The sequence below is a fragment of the Podarcis raffonei genome, chromosome 15, assembly GCF_027172205.1.
Source record: "Podarcis raffonei isolate rPodRaf1 chromosome 15, rPodRaf1.pri, whole genome shotgun sequence".
Classification (NCBI taxonomy): domain Eukaryota; kingdom Metazoa; phylum Chordata; class Lepidosauria; order Squamata; family Lacertidae; genus Podarcis; species Podarcis raffonei.
Window position 1 is genome coordinate 21518587 of NC_070616.1, and position 22000 is coordinate 21540586.

Genomic DNA, 22000 nt, shown 5'->3' on the forward strand with positions numbered 1-22000 from the left:
TAAAAGAGTATCAAGACAAATTCATGGAGGAAAGGGCTATTGATGGCTACCAACCACAACGGCTAAGATCTGCCTCTGCAGTTGGAGGAAGCGATGCTTTTGGGTACCAGTCTCTGGAAACCACAGGAAGGGAGACTGTTCTTGTGCTTGGGTCCTCCTTATGGGTTTCCCCTTTGCGGCATCTGGGTCACTGGTCTGACCCAGCAGAGCTCTTTTTATGTCGTGTTTTCTGACCGGTGGGTCCCTTCGCTATGATGAGGCACAACAGAGCAGCAGCAGGAAAGCCAGCTTCAGCAGACAACAAAGTTTTCTCTCTCGCATTTGGAGGGGAAAGGAATTTGGGTTCTGGGCAAACCAATGAACCCATGACTGTCTGCTGAGCCCCCAACAGCAGCCATCAAGAATAATGTAGGAAGGTGGGCTTCTTTAGAAACTGATGACTCCGCTATGAACAAACTACTAGCTTGTTTCACAGAGCCTGAACTAGAAAAACAGACAGCTGTCTGGCACTTCATCTTTGCAAATTAAATCCCCACAGGCATATTTTCCTCCAGCAGGAACTTTCAGCTACCTGCTGCAATATCCTGCTCTGTTCATTCAAGGCATGCCAATCTGGGTTTTTATAAGGCCTCACTGACTGAAGCAATAAAGAGCTAGAAATAATTAAAATTAAGGTGTGTGTTTGGGGAGGGAGTGGGGCTCAGCAGCTGGAACCTTAAGATAGGTATCTGTTCTTTTCACACATGTTGCTTATAATAAAAAGAACACCTCTCCGGAGCAGGAGCTGTCTTAGAAATCCTGCCACATTCTTGATTGAATATCTGTCTTCAGGTGACAGAAAATGAGCTTTTTATGCAGAGTGTGGGCCAGGCAATTCAGAACCAGTGTGGTGTTTGCAGCCTACAGAAGCTGTAGTAAGCCTGATATGAATTTGGAATGACCATGATGTGAATCTGACTACCAGACTGCCGAAGAGTCCAGGGAATAGCAGTGTGGTCTTAGTTCTTGAGCTATGCTGTGACTTCTCGGTGGAGACTTGATTTTCAGAAAAGACCTCCACAGACTTCCAAACTTTCTACAGTGCTTAGCTAGCTTATAGAACTCACTAGCAAAAGGTGTAGCGGTAGCCACCAACTTAAATGTGTTTTAAAAGGAATTAAGACAAATTCATGGAGGGTAAGGCTTCTAGTTATGAGGACTGTAAGTTACATCCAAGAACAGAGGCACTCTGCCTCTGAATACTAGTTACAGAGGAACATCAGTGAGAAAGGGCTATTTCTTTCATTTCTGATTTGGGGTTTCACATAGCCATCTGGCTGACCACTATGGGACATAGGACGTTGAATTGGATAGACCCAACAGGGCACTTCTTATGCTCTTAACATTCAAAGAACCCTTTCAAAATGTACTCTTTTTTTGCAAAGAGAACCTCTACATGTTGCAGATGTTTCTAGAACTCACAACCAAGTTCATACAAACTGCTGGCCAGGCTAGGCGAGTATCATTCACTATAATGTCCTTTGACCCTTTTTAATTTGTGGTTCAGAAAAGCTGGGAAATCTAGCTAACAAACCTAATGATTCCCATATTCAGAAGTCCTGGAACTCACATCGATATTGGGGACCTTATTAGTTTTAAAACATTAGTCCATGACTACTATTAAAAGTTTGTCAGGGCCACAAATTTCTGTGTGTGTGTGCATGGATATTCGATAGTAGGAAGACAACTAAGAAAACTGTCAAATGAGCCCTACTCAAGTGCCAACCAGTTTGGTTTGGTTTCTATCAGAGGGCAAAGTTAGGATCTAGTTGAAGTGAGTCAACAAAAATAATTGGGAAGCAGGTGTAAAGAGGAAGGATGCAAGTGGTCATTCTCCCCATACTATACGATATGAGTACATAACAGAGAGAGAGAGAGAGAGAGAGAGAGAGAGAGAGAGAGAGAGAGAGAGAACACGCAAACTATTTGTGAACAGACTCACCTTGGAATTCTTGGCCCCGCTACGACCCGACTGAGAGGAACAGCTACGTTGCACGCCTTGTTCTGGCGTGGAAGGGGATTTGTCTGAAGAGTGGTCTGAGCCTTTCTCCACCATGGTGTCTCCTTGGGGGTCCTGTGGCGTTGGAGACCGGGAGCGTTTGCGCAGGATAGGGGAGCAAGCAGGACTGCTGCGATTTGAGTTACTGGCAGTGCTGAAGGGGGAGGAAAGGAGAGCCAAGTCAATAACATGACAAAGCACAGATATAAGCATGGTGTCTGCAATGTGCCACCAAAGGAACACAGAGACAGGAGCTATCAGATGTAGCATCTGGAAGGAGAGCCTCCATCCTCTTCCTCGGAGGCAGAGACCTGTGGCCTCCATAAATTGTAGTACAACAACTCCATCTTCCTTGACCATCAGCCATGCTCACAGAGGCTCATGGGAACTGGAGTTCAGCAACATATAGAGGGCCATGGGTTCCACACCTCTAGTCAACAACTGCTCCCCCCCAAAAAAAAACCACCCTCAGGGTTTCCTAAAGTAGGGTGCCTAACCACAAGAAGTAAAAAAGGGGAGGTGGTGGTGAGAAGTTGCAGTTATCAACATCACCACTTAAGGGTGGTCAAACGACATTCAGCAACTATGTACTTAATCGCTTTTGTGTGACATTAGCGATGTGCAAACTCACTTCAGTGATGGGGTGTGGGTGTGAGATATATATATAGATATATATATATATAACTTCTATTACTTTTTTTGCAACTGGCAAGATGTATTGTAAGTTTACGAAATTGCTCTTTGTAAATGCAAATACAACCAGGTGGCAGTTATAAATGATAATATGCTGACGTTTTGTTTTTAATGTATTTTATGGACATCTTTTTGGATGGAATATCTGCAATTATTTACTTCATTTTAGTTCAGTGTTGGGAGGGGTGCTCTTCTTGGCATTCTCACTCATCATTTCATTCTCCAGGCACATGTTTGAAATCCGACCAACTAATTGCAGGTCTGGGAAATGACAGAAATCCTTTGGCAAATCACTTTTTGCATGAATCTTCTGGCTACTTTATGGTAGGAAGCCTCACTGAAAACAGTCACAGTCCCACGAAACTGGACTGGTTTACATTGCTGCTCATTAACTGAAGGTTATAGTGTGAACTGGTGATTGCTCATGTTATACCAAAGACAGGACTTCAGTGTGAGACATTTCTACATGGCACGTGGTACTTCCATTGCAGCCCTAGGCAGTTCCTTAAAGGTTCCTTAGCTTTCTTTCCCTCCCCTAATATACTCCCTTCCTTGTCTTCTTTCATCCTCATGCTAGTCCTGTAAGGTAGAGGCTGAAAGATCAACTTTAACCATGCCATATGGTTTCCTCCATGTCCAAGTATGTATTAAAACCCCACATCTCCGGCAATGCTATACTATTCTGGTTTTCAGGGATCTTATTGAACACCATCTGCTGCAGTATTTGGTATTTTCATCAATGAATTAACAGAGGTTTGCCCTTCAATACAAACTCTCCAAAGGTTGTGCGTGGCACAGTCATTACAGATATCATGTCCTGCGGAGTGGAGACCAGACAAATGGAAAACATAACTGCTGCTCTAAGAAGCCAGTGTGCCCTGACAAGTAGTATTCCCTGTTTTGATGAAGGTAGGAAGGAAGAGAGATTTAGGGACATAAGAGCCTGGATTAGGCCAATGGCCCATGTAGTCCAGCATCCTGTTCTCATAATGGCCAACCAGGTGCTTGTGGCAAAAGATTCCTGCACTGCAGGGGCTGGACTAGATGTCCCTTATGGTCCCTTCCAACTCTACAATTCTATGATTCTATGGAACATCCACATTTTTAGAGGCAGCGTTTTCCCACTATATATCAGTAGTAAGGTTCCTGGAAGCAACACAAAATTCATGATTTTCTGACAAATGATCTAATATTCTTACCCATCAGTGGAAAAGTTTCACAGCAGTTTATGACACATGAATATCAAGTTTTCTGCTGGACAACAGAAGAGAGCAGGAACACTCTTTGGCATGTGTGACAATTCTGATTTGCCTTCTTTCTCAATCCCCACCCCAAATCTTTCAAAAACCTTTGCTGTTCCTGTTCAATCCCAGAGTTTTGAATCTGACCCAAGAACAGCCATGACAAATGCCTTCTGTTGTTCCCATAGTAACCAGGGTTTGCAAAGGAACCAGGAATCCACGCTTGAAATGACAAAACAGCTTGACCCACTTTAGAAAAAATATATATATAATAAAACTTTATTAAACTAACTGGCCAAAGGCTGTTGAAAACCCCAGATGACCCCTCTAAGCAATCTGGATAAGTTTGTTGGAAACACAACACTGCAACGGATACACAACATACAAGTTTATGAGAACAACTTTAGGCTGCAGGACTAGTGGCAAAAACGAATGATTGCAACTCGTGTGTGTGCGGTCCTGGACATCGCGATTGCAGTAGAAAGCTTGAAAACTGCAGGAGTTTTAGAGCCTTTTTTCTCCTACTGCTACATGAATATAGTTTTCATTCAAATGCTACAGTTCTGCCAGGGAATAAGGGAATGAGGCTATTAACAGTATAATGTTTGAAACATTTGTCTTCAGGATTTCAAAAGGTTTCTTAGCAAGGATATTAATACAGTGGTACCTCAGGTTACATACGCTTCAGGTTACAGACTCCACCAACCCAGAAATAAGAACTTTGCTTCAGGATGAGCAAAAAAATCATGCGGTGGCGGCGCAGCGGCAGCAGGAGGCCCCATTAGCTAAAGTGGTGCTTCAGGTTAAGAACAGTTCCAGGTTAAGAACAGACCTCCAGAATGAATTATGTTCTTAACCTGAGGTACCACTGTACTGGATATCACAATATATTGTTCCACCAGCCACGAATATACATTTGGTGGATGTACACTAGTAAATAGCAGCCACTGAAACAAAGTCAGAAAACAGTAGGGTTCCTGTGACGATTCACTAGATTTAAATCCCAATGTAGATATTGTATTCCCACTGGTGAGGTTAATTAACCTGGACTCTCTTCTCTAATCCTAGCAGACTAGTCAATCAACTGCTTACTATTTGACCATCGGATATTGTTAACTATTTCCAAGAGTGCTGACAGCCTACTTTTTACCATTTCATTAGGGTGCCACTCATTAGCCAGGGAAAGAGGGCAGCTTGCTCCTGAGCCCTGCAGCAGTGAGAGGCAATCCTAGCAGCATAGCAAAGCTTCTCTCACGGTCTACCTGCTATACCTGCAAGGCATCAAGCAGTCCTGAAGAATATAAGAAGAGCCCTGCTGGATCAGGGCGATGGCTCATCTAGTCCAGCACCTTGTTCTCACAGTGCCCAACCAGGTGCCTAGAGGAAGCCTGCAAACTGGACACATGCGCAGCAGCACTCTCATGTCCTGTGGCTTCCAGAAACCGGTATTCAGAGATATTATGCCTCTGGCAGTTGATGTAGAACACAGCCATTGTAGCCACTGATAGCCTTGCCCTTCATGAATTGGTCCAATCCTCTTTTAAAGTCATCCAACTTGGTGTAATAATAATAATTATCTGTCCATCTGGCTAGGTTTCCCCAGCCACTCTGGGCAGCTCCCAACAGAATATTAAAACACAATAAACATCAAACATTTAAAAACTTCCCTAAACAGGGCTGCCTTCAGATGTCTTCTGAAAGTCAGATAATTGTTTATTTCTTTGACATCAGATGGGAGGGTATTCCATAGGGCAGGTGCCACTACTGAGAAGGCCCTCTGCCTGGTTCCCTGTAGCCTCACTTCTCACAGTGAGGGAACCTCCAGAAGGCCCTCGGAGCTGGACCTCAGTGGAGATGCTCCTTCAGGGATACTGGTGTCCACCACAGCCTCCTGTGGGAATGAGTTTCATAGCTGTACAAAGAAGTGCTTTCTGTTGTCTCTGCTGAATATTCCAACATTCAGCTTCATCAGGAGAAAAGGGTTTCTCTAGCCACTTGATCCATGTCGTACTTTAACTTTATAAACTTCTATCATGCCACCTCTCACTTGCCTTTCCTCTAAATTATGGCAGGTGACACAGCCAAATTTCATTTCACATTCAAATCCTCCAACAAATTCTTCAATTGCCTCATGGACAATTTCATTTCCCAGAAGGTGGAAGAAGCAACTAGGGGATCATCTATCTTGCACCTGGTCCTCACAAACAGGGAGGAATTTATTGATGAAGTGGAAGTACTGGGAAACTTGGGAGCTAGTGATCATGTCTTCCTGGATTTCAGGATACAGAGGCAAGGGAAAGCTGAGTATAGTCAGACATGCACTCTGGACTTTAAGGCCAAGTTCAAACAGCTAAAGGAACAACTGGGTGAGATCCCAGAGTCAGAAATACTAAAAGAGAAAAGAGTCCAAGATAGGGTTTTCTTTAAGGTGAAATACTGAAGGCCCAAATGCAGACAAGAAAGAAAAATGGGAGGCATCTAAAGAAACCAGTATGGCTGCAAAAGGAGCTTATAGATGAGCTGAGATTTAATAAGGGCATCTATAAGAAATGCAAAATCACAAAGGAGTACACAAGAGTAGCCAACAGTTGCAGGGTGAATGTCAAGGGAGCTAAAGCTCAGAATGAGCTCAGGCTTGCAAAGAGGTTAAAAACAATAAAAGGATTTCTTTGGCTTTAGATCAGGGTTTCCCAAAGCTGTTGCTGGACTACAACTCCCATCATCTCTAGCTAGCAGGACCAGTGGTCAAGGATGATGGGAATTGTAGTCCAAAAAAAGTGGAGACCCAAGTTTGGGGAACCCTGCTTTAGATACCGTGGTAGAAACTTCCCAATAAGAATGTGGAGTCTGCTGAAAGGGTCTTTGAAAATACGATAGCAGTTTTTAGCTACAGTATTGAAAGTAAGAGGGATCTGTCATTTCTGCAGCACATACTTCTTGCCTCTTCAAAAGCACAGGAAGTAAGTTATTCCAAGTTGAAAACCGCACACATCTGTATGTAAACTCTCTCAGAATATCCTCCTTTCCTGCTGCAACAGTTAGTGTATCTATGATCAATATAGCAATAGCTCTCTGTTTCCAGGTGCACTATACTGCTCCCAGAAGGTAACTCAAAATTAGTAAGGAAATAAGTCTTGTTAGACTAATGACTATTGGCATAAAGAGCATGCAAACTGATAACACTTCCTAAGCATCAGTCAGTGTTAGAAACTGAGATATGAAAGCCAGGAGCTAAATGGTAAATTAAACCTAGGTTATGGGTGCAACAACGGAATGTCTAGGCACACTTTTTATAACAAAAATACAAAGCTGAAAATGAATGAACTGCAGCTAAAATATTATGTTCATTTTTCATGTGCTCTGGTCCTTCACCTGCCCCCCCCCTAATATTCTTAAGAGGGTTTCTTCTCCAGTCTTCAAAGAGTAGCTGGAAGTGGGGAGGGCAGAAAAAGGTCTTCCATTCCTTCCACTCTGCAGTTTTAATTTGAAGTCTTGGGCCAGAGGTCAGAAACTGCTCGCGCTAATGAAATTCCCTGTCGCAAAATGCACCTAGAACAATCGGAGTTTGAAACACTGGCATCAGTTCTTAATGAACGGTGCAACCCAAAAGCATCCCTATTTCTACATATCAAGAAAGCTCTGCATTTCATGTTCTGCAAGTCCTGGTAAAACTAGCTTGCACTTTGGAGGTAATTTCCTCTTTTGCAATTTTCAATACATTAATATGGGGTTTTGGATTCACAACAATAGCATATACCTAACAGGATCAGCTGGGATATTTGAAGACATTACCAAGCCGGGGTGGGGGGGTGTAGCTTAAAAATATTAGCCAGAGGTGGAATCCCACTGCACCTTGAGATAATTTGACTCACAACTCATTAGAACTCAAAACTGTATTTCAAAATATCTGCGCAAAACAACAGCCTAGTTTTATTGCCTCCAACAGCTCTCCATTTCTTGGGGAACTGGCCTGTCTTTGAGCCAGCTTGCCATGACAGATACACAGTGGTAACAGCTTGTACAGACAGCAACAGAACAGACAGCCAAATCCCTTTTTCTTTTTGCAGCATGTAATGTTTATGAGTTTCCTGAGGACACTCTCATGTATGTTGGAGGGTGTTACATCCTGCTAGGGATAGGGTGTGGGTGTCAGGAGAGAGATTGTCTTTCCCGGAGCAGGGAGATGCAGCAAGCGTCTAACATCTACCTGCAGTTCAACCGGGATCAACTTTCACAGGCTAAAAGAAGACATGGTGATCTTCAGTGTTGAGCAAGCGGGATCAACTCCATTTACTTTGCAGGTGTTATCCGACACTCCTTTCATTTACTATCCTGCTTCTTTCCCACCTCACTCCCCTGCCTGTCCCTCCAGTCTCTGCAGCCTTTGCTATTGCTCTGCATTCGCCAAGCCAAACCTACATAACACTTAAACTAATACGACTGTAAATACAAACTATGTTTCAGGCTATTGAAGATCGGCAAGGAGCAATACAGGCGCAAAGTATGTCCCACTTGCACCATGGCACATCCTCACCCTCATGCATTCAATTTGCAAGGGCTTGATCAGTCGTGGTGATGGTTCCCAGTTGGGTATGCCGGTGGGAGTGTCGAACTAGGACCTGCCAGGGCTCACACACCCATTCAGCCATGAAGCTTCCTGGGTGTCCTTGAGCCAGTCACTGCCTCTCAGCCTAACCTACCTCACAGGGTTGTTGTGGGGGTTAAATGAGGTGGAAAGCCATGTATGCCGCCTCAAGCTCCTTGGAGGAAAAGGTCACAGAATCATAGAGGTGGGAGGGTCATCAAGTCCAAACCCTCGCATTGCAGGTGGATTAGAAATGCAGTTAATAAGTAAATAAAGTACAAAAGGAGGCTTCTCTAGACTGCATTTACAGCCTAAGCATCTCTTTATTAATAGAAAACAACAAAACAAAAAAGTTATCCTGAGATTTAACATGAAATACTGGGACTCTTAATTTCCTCCCACAGGGCTGGAACCACATCCCCAGAAGACACTCCCATCTCCCTTGAGCAGAGATTTATTATTTACTCCTGGTGCAGCTACAATTGCAGAAAGGGGTGTGTGCAGCAAAGTCTTTCCCGCATGTGCTCATTTCTAGGAAGAAGGTGACAACGACAAAAAAAAAGGCAAGCAGATGAAGTGAGAGTGGAGGGGGCGGAATGACACAGGCACACACCTTCACCGCCCATCTTCCTCCCTGTCCTTAACCATCTCAGACAGTCCCCTTCATCATCATCACTAACACCCGCCTCCAGCACTGCAAGCCGTGAAAGAAGATGGTGTGTCAGACTCTCATAGCCAGCCCCCTTTGTCTCCTCCTGTCATCCTTGGGAGAAATATACCCTAGGCAAAAAGAGGGAAAGTGGTGTGTGTGTGTGTGTGTAAGCAGGATTGGGGGGGGGGATGGGGAGCTCACAGCCAGGGAGCACATGGGCACACAAGCGCACACAGAGCAGACCCAACTGCTGCTGCATGACGCACTGAGAAATCAACCAAATCTCCACCTTCAACCCCTTTTCTCTCTGTTCAAAAGGCTGCAAAACACCAGGAGCATATTGCCTGTCTCTTCTTCCCAGAAGCAAAGAAGGGAGGCAGAAAGACCACAGAAATCACTGCTTCACTCTTCAATTGCAAAGAGAGTGTGATGGTGGCTGCTGCAGAGGATGGAGGGGGGGACTGAACCCTACCACCCCAACCAAAGAAGAGATGGGGGGGGAGAGAGAAGAGGCATCTCTGCAACATGATGTCACACTGGCTGCTTTCATGCTCAGCCTTCCGCCGCACACTCCCCCCATCCCCAGCAGAGAACAGAAGCAGCAGCCGGCGCCACCAACATGGACTCCGGATTTATTCAAGCAGGGAACCGTATGCCTCTGGCACCAATCTTTCTCTCTCTCTTTCTCTCTCCCTCCGCACAGAAAGTCCCCGACATAAACATGTACAAAAAGGACCCGCGGAGGCGCACATGGGCAACTAGATCGCTCAGAGAGCAAGAAAGAGAGACGGACGGACGGACGGACAGAGAGAGAGGCAGGCAGAGAGCGACTGGAGGAAAGAGCAGAGCGCGCCACTAACCTGGTAGCCATTAGGGACTAGTAGCATACAGTGGAGCAGCTGGGAGTTCATTCATTCATGCAGTTGGGCGGTGGGGGTTGGGGGCAGAGAGGGGAGTGGGCCAGTGAGGAGGTGAAAGGGCCGTGCCCCTCCCGGACCATCTTGAAAGCCCTTCTTCCTCACCCCCCCTCAAGGAAGGGGGGGCTTACTCCAGAAGGGAGCCCCCTCTCTCTGCAGCGCGCCAGAGCTGCGTGTGCCCAGCCATAGCCGGTCCTCGCCTACGGCCGCCCCTTTGCACCCCCCTCAAGACTTTTGCCAGCTTGTGCCGCCGTCTCCCTCCTGCCTGTTCCCTTCTCTCTCTCGCACACACGCACGCGCGCACACACACACACATACAGACACAGGCAGCAGCACAGGCGCGCACACACTGGCGCACACAGGGAGCGCTTGCTCGCTGCCTGTTTACATAATGCAACCCTATGGTGCAGTCGCGCCGTCCTCAATTATGCACGCCTGCTCTGCACGGGGCTGGCCAGGGGTTCCGGTTTTAGCGGTTCCCTCTCGGGTCCGGAGGGGTTAAACCGGGCGGGGGCGGCGGCAAACGAGAGGACGACTTCAGCACCATGCGCATTTCAGCACAACCGTTGCAAGATCTTGCCGTTCACTTGCAGCAGGGTAGGGAATTCAAAAGTGGTACAGGATGATTTTTCTCGGAATTCTGCATCCCAGCAGTGGTATATTTTACCAGGGGATAAATAAGCTCTTACCCTGACCAGCAGAACTCTCCTTTTAAAAAAATCAGTAGGGGGTGGGGTGGGAATGCTACGGGCTTCACAAGCACCTTCTGTGCTCTCCAACCTTAAATTGATGAGCGGTGCCATGCTTTGTGTGAACAACACAAGTGCAACACCAGCATATAAACAATGACTGCCATTTAAACCGTAAACACAACATGTCCTCAAATACCTGAGGATGGCCACTTTCACGCCAAACATTTAAAGCACTGTGATACACTTCAATCAGCTATTGATTCCCCTAAAGAATTCTGGGAGCTGTAGTTTGTTAAGGGTACTGAGAATTGTTAGGAGACGCCTGTTTCCCTTGTAGAGCTACAATTCTCTGAGTGATTTAGAAATCAGTCCCTCAGGGATCTCTGGGAAATGTAGCGCTGTGAGGAGAATAGGGGGGAAATCTCAGGATCCTTAACAAGCTACTCTTCCCAGGATTCTTTGGAGAAGCCATGACTTTTTCAAGTGGCTTCAATGTGCTTTAAAAGTATGGTGTGAAAGTGGCCAATATAAGGATGGCCGTCATCCATTTGCACTTTGCTTACTCACTGCTAACATCATTCTAACCACAACAAACATAACTGCTGTGGAAGGCATGGAGGGACTCTTAACATGTACACCTACAGAAGAAAAACATGTCACACACTCAAACCAGGAGCCAGAATCTGAAGAATACTGATGGAAATGTCTTGAGTTCAAAAGGCATTACATTGTGAGCGACAAATAAATCCTAACCATCACGACTTCCAGATGCAATATTTTAAAGATAGGTCTACCATCTATCTCTTTCCAGACAGTGCTCAGTTCTTGCTATCTACCCTGCAAAGAGATGTCCTGACACACATTTGTTGTCTGGTTAGCAGGAAGAAACCAGCAGTAGCAGGAGACATTAACTGAAATTATAGCAGCACCATGTGCCAAATTCACAGTTACAACTTAGGCGTGATTCTGGACTAGAGGGAAGAACTAGCAAATCCTGCAGGAGGACAAGCAATAACAGCCCTGAAGATGCTGGTTCCATTTTCCATCTCACCTTTCCTCCAAGGAGCTCAAGGTGGGGTACATGGTTCCCTCCTGATTCTTCCTCACAACAATCCTGTGAGGTAGGCAAGGTTGAGATGCAGTAGCTGGCCCAGGGACACCCAATGTGTGACTGAATTCGAACCCAGAATCCGAGGTCCTAGTCAAACGTTCTTAACCAGCCCACCACACAGAATTCATGGCAAACACAGATCTTGGGCTAGGCTAGAGAGAAGCGGCTGAAGGTGGATTGTGACAAGAGGCACTCCACCAAGTCTACGGCAAAAGCTTTATGACAACTTCTCTTTAATGATGGACTCATAAATTAAGATCCCTCTGCCTTAGCGTTCCGATGGCACATGCATGTTAAGTAGGATTTGGGGGGCTCCATCTACTGTGAGATTTAAAACTTAAAACATTCAAGCAGCGGCTCTTTAACGTATATAGTTTTAGGGATCATTTATAACCCTCAAATCTGTGAAGAAGTTTGAAGGACGTTTAAAGATTAGAAGTCATCAGCAGCCCTGAGATGATTACTGTTATCGGAAAGACCAAAGCTTTTGAGTTCCACACAGCTTATTGTAACCCAGAAATTTCCGAGACCAGCAGGACAGGGAAACACTATTTCATGACATGCTCTCAAACCCTTCTAGCGTACATCTGGACCAGTGCTTAGCTGTAAAAGCAGTCCAGCCCACTGCGCTGAGAAACAAAAGAAAATGCACCAGCCGCTTGCTTCGCTCTACCAATGGCAAGACAAACCCAGACAGCAAGTTATCTTACATCCCACTTTTGAGTGCCAGTCCTAGCAAAGAATGCATCCTATAAATGCTGGAGACAACGATGGAAGGAACGTTAATAATAGAAGAGGCAGCACTTAAGAACTGCAGCGAACAGCAAATTGCTGCCATGGCAGAATAATACATACTTTCAGAAACCTTCGGGTCTTTGCTTAACCATAAATACTTAAACCGGCACACATGAACTGCAAGCTCTGTATATGGAGAATTTTGCTCACTTTTAAGAATTGTTTATTACTCTCTGCTCTCTTTGGCACTTTGATTGCAGAGTGTTGCATGTTTTGAGACAAACATAAAAAGCAGGAATAAAAGCCAAGAGGTTGATTTTTGGAAGAGGGTGTTAAAGCATAAGTAGCACACAGTTACAAGTTCTCTGGTGCGTGTTAACTGTTTGGCGTTTGGCGATTATCCATGTTGTTACAAAAACTATTCTTACTAGTTTCATTAGAATACAAAACAACACGGAGGAGCATCGAAAATGTATACAAGGGGATATTGCTTTAAAGGAGATTCAGATTGTTCATCCCAAAGTATCTTTCAAGATATCCCTTTGACTTAAGGGAAGATGGAAGCTGTGTACTGCATATGAAACTTAATAAGAATGTACCACTGGACAAGTTACTGTAGTTATAGGTTGTTCTTGTATTTACCTGCAAAAGAATAAAAATTATGGGGGGGGGGGCAATATTAAAAAATAAACCAAATTGCAGAAAACTTGTCTGATGCATAGGGTTTTTTATTTTTGGTAATTATTTCTGTACAAATGTATCCGTTTAGGAACTGATTTAGGAACCTGCAAGATCCTTGTTCAAATCTCACCTTTGCCATAAACTCACAAAGTGTTCTCAGGCTTGTTAAGTCCTCATCTCTAATTTTAAGTACTACCCCCCCCATCCCTCCCACAGTACAGGCATTTCTTATAGAGCAGACAAGTTTGGGGAAGAAAATGCATCTGATTCATTCAGTATCGTAACAAGGAACCATGGTCATGTCCAGCCTTTATCTTTGTTGAAAAGCTTCTCTGTTTTCTGTGTTCTTTGACTATTCATCAACATCATCAAAACGTGTTGGAATCAGATTCTTTAACAAGAGGTTTCCATGCTCTGTCTGTCAGTTGTTGTTTTACAATTCTCAAGCAATTCATCTTCTTGGGCAATTCACATGGAAATGAAATTATTGCCACACACAGAAGAAATTTCAAAGCATGTGGACGACGGAAAGGCACTTTTTGCCTGGTAGCAGAAACTGAGGCCACAGATACTTTAGCACAGTCCCTTTCCCCCCACAATTTTGCCAAGGGTTCTGTTTAGCTGCCTCAGCTGTAACCCCATCTCCTCCATTAATATTACATCTCTCAGGTGATGGGAAATGACTCGCCTGTCCAGGTAATTAAAGCCCGAGGCTGATGAGGAAAGCGTGAGAGGCAGTCCAGTCACTCAGCAGTCAGGATTGTAAAGATCCTGCCTCAGTAGAGGAAAATTTAATGCATCAACTGAGAATGTTTTCTGGCAGCCTCGTAAACCAAACCATGGACTTTAGAGTGTAAAAGAAGTCCACCCGATAAAACTCCATTAGAGATGAAATCTTCTGAATTCCTCCAATTTTAAACAGGCAATAGCTTTGTACTTTAGCCTTATTTCCCCTTTTTCTAAGTTGATCACATTTCCACAGGATAGTACCTTACAATATTTATTTATTTGGAGCATTTGTACACTGCACTTCATCCAAAAGGGCTCCCAGGAGGCGAATTTAGGGGAGTGCAACCTGTTCAGTCGCCCTGGGCACAGAGCCTCAGGGTCACTGCAGCTATGATGTAGAATAGAAAGCAAGAGGCGGCGGGTGGGGAACTGGGACCACAGAATTTTGCCATCTCACAGGGTGCTGCTGAAAATTGAGGTCCCAAGGTCTACCACTGCTCCCAGAGCTTCAAAACAAGACAGTCCCTACCCACAGGCTCAGAGGGACAGAAGAGGAAAATAAAAACAAAAACTCAGGCAATAATTTCTTAACAATTGTTCCCATAATGCAGCTGGCACAGTTCAGGGGCAGGAGTGCCCAGTGCTACAAAGTCAGATATATAAGCTAGTTACCAAATCACGCCTTAAACCTAGTCTACGGTCACCACAATGGGCACCATTTCCCCCCGATGAATATTGTGATTATTCATTCATTTCTATACCACTTTATATTTTAGAGAACAAATCTGAAAATGATTTACAACACTTTAAAACATCAAATAAAACAATGCAAAATAAAACAAATTCAGGCTTCAAAGATAATATTTCAGATCCTTCTCTAACGTGACATTTTGCTTTCCCCAGTTGCCATCCCAGCATCCAAAGATTTTCACAAGGTTGCAGTGGGAGCCACGCTAGTCACAAAACACACCTGGCGCCTGGCTAATTTCTAACACTGGCAGTGCCCAACAGAGCTGAGCCTCCAGCAAAGCTGGTGAAATGAGCCCTGCTTCCTATCTCTCTCATTGAAGCAGTCTGATGGAATGGCTGTCCCCAGGAGACTGATGAGGAGAGAGGAGGCCTGATGGAGCGGATACTAGACCTGACGCATAGGGTGTTGTACTCAAAGGTTCATCTTTTCCCCGAAATTTAAAAATGCACACATTTTCTTCTATTGAGGTCCGAAATGTTGCTTGGTGTCTCACTTTGCCGAGGGCATTCTCAAGGTTGGTCCAAAAGACAGCCTCAAGTGGCAAGCAAGCCTTGGGAACAGGAAGCTACTTGCAGAATATGACACCCACCTTGACCTCCTGGGGTAAGGTGGGTTGCATAGGAAATGTATGAAAATTTCAGCTCGTTACCATTCATGAATTTGCAGCCACTGGTAAAGGAACCATGATGCTACAGAACTGCTGGAAGAAAATGCAAACAAAAACTCTGCAGGATTTGCTAGCAGGTGAGCCCTGAGTAAAATCTCCTCCCTGACCCCAACCAGATCCTCCATGGAAGCAACATCTCTGTCGAAAGAGAAAAGCTCGTCAACCTCTCACCCAACCGCTTGTCTCTAAGTGAAATGATTTCTGAGGTTTCGCAAGAAAAGCGAGTGGGGAAGAAGATAACTGAGAAATGTTAGCTAGAATTGTACCCAAAAGTAACCTTCAGCTCAGGGTTAGTTTGAAAAAAAAGGCAGAGCATGAAATACAATTTTAAAAGTTGGCTGTGATGTGGCCTGGGAGGAAAAAGCAGGATGGTAAAATCAGCAAAGCTGGAGAAAGGGTAAAAGCATGATGGTTGATTTCTGTTTGAATCCACAACTGCTGCCATGGGAGAAGCAAGACCTCCTCAATGCTGTGAACCACTCCAGCGTAGGCTCAGGTTGTAAAAATGTGTGTAAATAAACCATAGATCATAAAGACACCACAGTCTCTGCTGTGCCTCATTTCCAAAAGGGAACATGAGCCCTGGGCAAAATGCCTGGAACCCCTGGAATCTCACTTGGGTATCGGGCTTGTCTGAGACATGGAGGGTTGCTACCAGAGCAGAAGATGCTGATGGACCAATGAAGTGACTCAATGCAAGGCAGCTTCATATGATTAACATCCCTCCCAGTCACTTCCCTCAGTTTGCTCACAAGTAAAATAAAGCCAATGTTTGTGATTGTTTTGTAGCAGGAGAGGCTATGGCTGGCAAACTCGGCTTCACACGGAACAGTAGCGGGAACAGAGTAGATACTGTACAACTGCACTCACAGGTGCTGGAAGGGAAGTAAGGAGAGGCAGCAAAAAGATCTTTCGAGAGCAGAGTGTCAACAACTTTAAGTGGGACACACAAAGAGCCAGTTCTCAGTTAAGAACTTAATCTAGGATTAACAAGAGGTCAGCTACCTCTGCAAGGAGACTGCGCTAAAAGGAACTAATTAGCTCTCCTTAACAGAGCAATGCACACAACACAAGCATATCAAGCAACACCCCCATTTCTAAAACACAGATGTCTACCTGAAGTCCCAGATAAGAAGCTTTAACGATCTAGATCACCGGTTCCCAAATTATGGGAAGATACAGAAAAGAGGGTCATGGCTAGTTAGCAAGTTTAAATCACACATTATGCACTGCTTATTTATTCATCTTGCACATTCCAGACACTTACAGCCTGCAAACTCTTATTCCCAAACAATTAGCTGCCAAGGCGAAAAACAACACTTGCAGTCTTCAAAAGTCTCCATAATATGGATTTAAAAATCACAGAAATTGAAACAACAATACATCATTTTTATTCCATTGTGGTTTAATTACTTTTAAACTATTGTTTCTATACATTTTTCGCTTTCTGTGTTTTATCTGTGTTTGTTTTGATTTAATTTCGGCATTAAGTCCCAGTTCTGGAAGAAAAGGCAGGGTATAAATGAATAAAAGGAGGAGAATGGATAAGGCTCCCCGCACAAAATCACAAGTCAACATGGCGCACAGGGACATCCCAGAAAGTCATTCTGAAGCACCACCAGCAAACGTTTCAAGCCCAGCAGGGACAGGGAGGAGCAGCATCTATCCTGACAGGCCCTTTTGATTAGGATGTGATTGCACCTTTTGTTTAAAGGAAATGTATTTCAGGAGGAGGAACACTTTCAAACACTTCCCTGAACCAGGGCAGAGACATTACCATGTTTTGTGCTCAATAAGCATTTTTTGTGATGCCGTTTTACAGGGGAGCCCAGACGACTTGACTTGAAGATAAAGCGAGAGGGCTGAAAGGCTACAGAAGTGCCTCTAAAAATGCAGGATGCCAGCCCCACATTGACATTACAAGGAAGACGACAGCAAGGCAAGTGCAAACGAAGAGAAATAGCAACAGCAATTAAGTATGTGGGAAGGGGAAGAAAGAGCACTTTCAAATTATAGGTTCGATGGAGAGCTTTATTCTCAGTTTAACACCACCTCAGAATCTCCTTAGCCTCACCTCACTGATTTTACACCCCCACCACCCTGCCAGCTATCTTCCCGTTATCTTGTCAGGAACGCTGCTGATTCATGTTCCGTTCCACGGACTGAATCATGCTGATTCATGCACTGTTCTATGCCAGTGTGGTGTGGTAGTTAGATTGTCCAACTAGGACGTGGGAGACAAGGGTTCAAATCCCTGCTTGGCCATGAAGATCATCAAGTGTGACCTTTGTCTAGCAACAGACATTTTAATCTGCTTTTTTGCTTATCATTTTTTTTTATGTTTTCAATAGATTTGGGGAATAATAATTTTATTTCTTCTTTTTGCAAACCACTTTGAGGGTTTTTAAAAATAATCAAGCAGTATATAAAGTTAAGGAATAAAGGAATAAATCTCAACAAAATTCTTGCTTATGCCTGTGCTGCAGAACGATATACAGTGGTACCTCGGGTTAAGTACTTAATTTGTTCTGGAGGTCAGTTCTTAACCTGAAACTGTTCTTAACCTGAAGCACCACTTTAGCTGCCACTGCGCCCCCAGAGCACGATTTCTGTTCTCATCCTGAAGCAAAGTTCTTAACCTGAAGCACTATTTCTGGGTTAGCGGAGTCTGTAACCTGAAGCGTATGTAACCTGAAGCATATGTAACCCGAGGTACCACTGTATTCTTTCATTCTGTCAAAAGTAAGACCAGCAAAGGCTTCCGAAAGAGGGTGTGCTGGTTGCTGATCTTATAAAATATATGAAAAACACTTGGGGATAGCCTACATTCCTCTGCTCAGAGCAGATGTTGCTAACTGAGGAGGTCGAGAGAACATAATGAAAGCAGAGTGTTGGAACAGTGGGTCCATGTGTGTGCATTTACAGTCATGCTTTTCCAACCATGGCACAGAGAGATTTGGTTTTAAGAGTTATGTGGATGGAATCTGAAACTGACAGGATAGCTGTGCACATTCAGAAGATGTTAAAAGTCGATCCTGCCTCCCAATCTGTCCAAAATAAGAAAAGGGGGCTTTGAAGTACCAGAAAACAGAGTACATTGAACATTGGAGCAAATGCTAATGTCTTCCCCCATTTGTTTCCTCACCAATATGTTTCTCACCAAAAGAGAACACCCAGAGCTGCTTCACACGTTTCTGTTTTCTGTTCTGGTGGAGAATATTCACTGGATGAACACAAATATCCATTTTTTTGCATCTGTGCTCCTGGCAAGCACAAGTGTTTCTGGCACTGCTGAAAAACTGCTGCAAATGCCAACATACATGGTGCTTTCTCTGTTGGGCTAAGGGTATTTCCCAGAGAACTGAAGTAGTACTATTTGCCTCTGCCTGATCCTTCTGACCCCATAAAGGAGAAACAAACACATACAGATTATCAATCCAGCCTAAAATATATTGCTTTGTTGCCACATTTGTATTCTGAAAAGTAAGGAGATGGGAAGATTTCTCAGTCTGATAATGGCTCTCCAGGGCTATATGGCAATTGTCTCTTTCGATCATGCTGCCTTTTCTAGCATCGAAACCGGCTGCCCAGTGAAGGGGAGAAAATGCACCAACTGTCCCTTTAAAACACACTTGATTCTATACAATATGGGCTTTTCATTAACCCTTGCTATTTGTCCAGCGATAATCACAAAAAAATGGTAGAACATCCTGTCGTTCCTTCAGTCAGCTCAGACTTGGCCTCTTGAAGTGTTTTGGGTGCTGAACAGAATCCAGCTTTCAGTGATGCACTTGAGAGGGTTGCAACCAGAGCTTAGGCCCATGGGCATTACTCATACTAATTTCGATGGATCTACTCTGAGTGGAATTGAGTTGGCTACAACTCATAACTTCCCATTACCCTTTTCCGGCTTCTAAGTAAGGACTTAGGCTACATTCATATTACGCACCCCAAGCACTATGATAACGCTTTCAATAGTCATTATCCCACCCCCACCCCAAAGAATCCTGGGACCTGTAGCTTGTTAAGTGTGCTGAGAGATGCTGAGAAGTGAGCTGAGAACTGCCTTCCCAGAGCTACAATTCCCAGAATGGTATAACAACCAATTCCTCTCTTCGCAGGGAACTCTGGGCACTGTAGCTGAGCGAAACAGGGAAGAGAAAGAGATGAAAGAGATGAAAGGACATAGGAAAAGGAAGACGGTGGAAGAGGGATCTCAGAACCGAGAGATGCAAGCCGGTAAGTGCTGACATGGTTAATGAAACCGTCTAGTTTAGGTCAATTTATTGCTCTGCCTATTGTTATTTATTTTATTTATAGGCCTTCCTTCCTCTCCAAGGTGCCTAGGGTGGCAAACGGATACACAATTTAAAAACAAAAGCATTCTAAAATAGACACTCTAAAAAAACAAAAATACCATAAAAAGCATCAAAACGCAATTGCAATTGAAACTATTCTTCTGTCCAGTGAGCACAGGATTGCCAGGAACAGTATCCTTCAGCTACCAAATGCCTGGGTAAACAGGGGTGTTTTCAAATTCTTCCTGGAGGCTATTAAGGATGGAGACAGGCGCACCTCACCGGGGAGGGCATTCCACAACCAGGGAACCACAATTAAAAAGCTCCCGTCACAGGTTAACCCTGCCACTCCTGACTCTCTAACTCCCAATAATTCACTGCCCTGGCCTTCATCCTAACAGCCCCAAGGGGCACCAACCACCACCACCGATTCACAGGCAGGAATCTCTGTAGATTACCAGCAACAGAGGTAGATCTAAGGTAGATCTGTGCTGAGCAAGCAGAGCATTCTGAAGGCAAGTGTATTTCTACTCCACAAGTAGAAAGAGCACATCAGTCGAGGAAAGTGATTAAGTCAATGGTCTTAAAAGGATGCTGCTGTAATGTACACAACACGTGCAAGGGCCTCCCCACTCACCCCCAAAGTTGAGCACAAGTGTCCAGCCAAATTCTTGATGGCTAGATTTGCATCCTGCTAAAAGCAGTAAGCTCAGTCACTGCATGCAAAGCCAACCATGCTTTCTTCTATCCACTCATGAATGTTAGCGTGCAAATTTCTGCTCTTCAGTGGCTCAGAGCAGTCTCCCCATGACATTCTGTTTGCCCAATCTTTACTCCCAAGGAAGGAGGAGAAGAAGAAAAAGAATCATGAAGCCTTGAACGTCTACACCGCATTTGCAGCTCGTCAGCTTTGTTATAAAAGCCAAGTCCTGTGTGGGATTTGATGCCTGTATTACCATTGCTGCTACCCACACTGAAGATGGGCGAACGCTTGCAAGAATTCTCTGTGAAGAGGCACAGATTGCCAAACCACTCTGGAAGCGGCAGCTCTGGAAGAGGAATAAGGGTCCCCAAGAAATCTCAGCACCCTTAGCAAATGACAGCTCCAGGAATTCTTTGGGGGAAATCAGGACTGTGGCACCACAGCACTTTACATGCATGGGGAGGTTGTGGCCTCAGACTGAAGCCTATACAAGAAGAGTGCACAAAGGTGCAGGCTTCTTGCACTCTGACTGAGTATTGCATTGAAGGCAAATCTCATTGCTGCTGACATTTCATCACACTGCAAGAACAGCTGTTTGCAGGAGGGCAGGAAGTTACAGACATTCTGGACCACTTCATAATTGGTAGGCTAGGAAACAAGAGGGCTGGCAAAGGATTTGAGGAATGCACCCCAACCTGCAGATCCCCAAAACAGAAGAAAGTCAGGCTAGGACACATTCACACCATACGTTTAAAGCCCTATGATACCACTTTAAATGGCCATGGCTTCCCCCAAAGCATTACGGGAGCTGCAGTTTGTTAAGGGTGCTGTGGGCTGTTAGAAGACCCTGGCTGGATCTAGACACATCGAAGAAGTGTTTCAGTTAAGCCCGTTGTAAATTTAAACAGGGAAATCCGGTAGGGAAAAACGGGATTCCACAGTGCCATCTGGTGGCACAATGTTATATCGCATACACAACACAGATAAATTGCTTTTTCTACACCAATCTAGCGGAGTCCCCTTATTCCCCTCACACAGCTGCAATTCCCAGAGTTCCCTATAAAGAGGGATTGTCTGTAGCTCTGGGAAAGGAATAAGAGCCTCCTAACAACTCTCAGCACCCTTAACAAACTACAGTTCCCAGGATTCTTTGGGGGAAACCATGGCTGCTCAAAGTGGTATCACGGTACTTTAAATGTGTGGCATGAGCATAGTCATACACACGCCTTCTCGTCACCTTTATCTTCAAAGCGTTCCCCTATTCATTGCCATCATTCTCCCACCTAAAGGTAACGGTAAAGTAGGACCCGCGGATGACTCTGGGGTTGCAGCGCTCATCTCGCTTTACTGGCCGAGGGAGCCGGTGTACAGCTTCCGGGTCATGTGGCCAGCATGTCTAAGCTGCTTCTGGCAAACCAGAGCAGCGCACGGAAACACCGTTTACCTTCCCGCCAGAGCAGTACCTATTTATCTACTTGCACTTTGATGTGCTTTCGTACTGCTAGGT

At 44.7% G+C, this 22000-nt stretch overlaps 1 protein-coding gene across 10 annotated transcripts in view; it reads right to left on the bottom strand.

Annotated features, from left to right (window-relative positions):
- Positions 1 to 22000, bottom strand: part of GRAMD1B (GRAM domain containing 1B) — a 209906-nt gene that overhangs the window by 58121 nt on the left and 129785 nt on the right. For 9 of the 10 annotated variants that reach the window (XM_053367385.1, XM_053367386.1, XM_053367388.1 and 6 more), the window contains one exon: positions 1982 to 2192. In XM_053367385.1, the coding sequence (XP_053223360.1) occupies positions 1982 to 2192 (211 nt within the window). Of the gene's footprint in view, positions 1 to 1981; positions 2193 to 10069; positions 10461 to 22000 lie in introns of those variants that run through there. The other variant, XM_053367393.1, reaches the window with a different exon arrangement.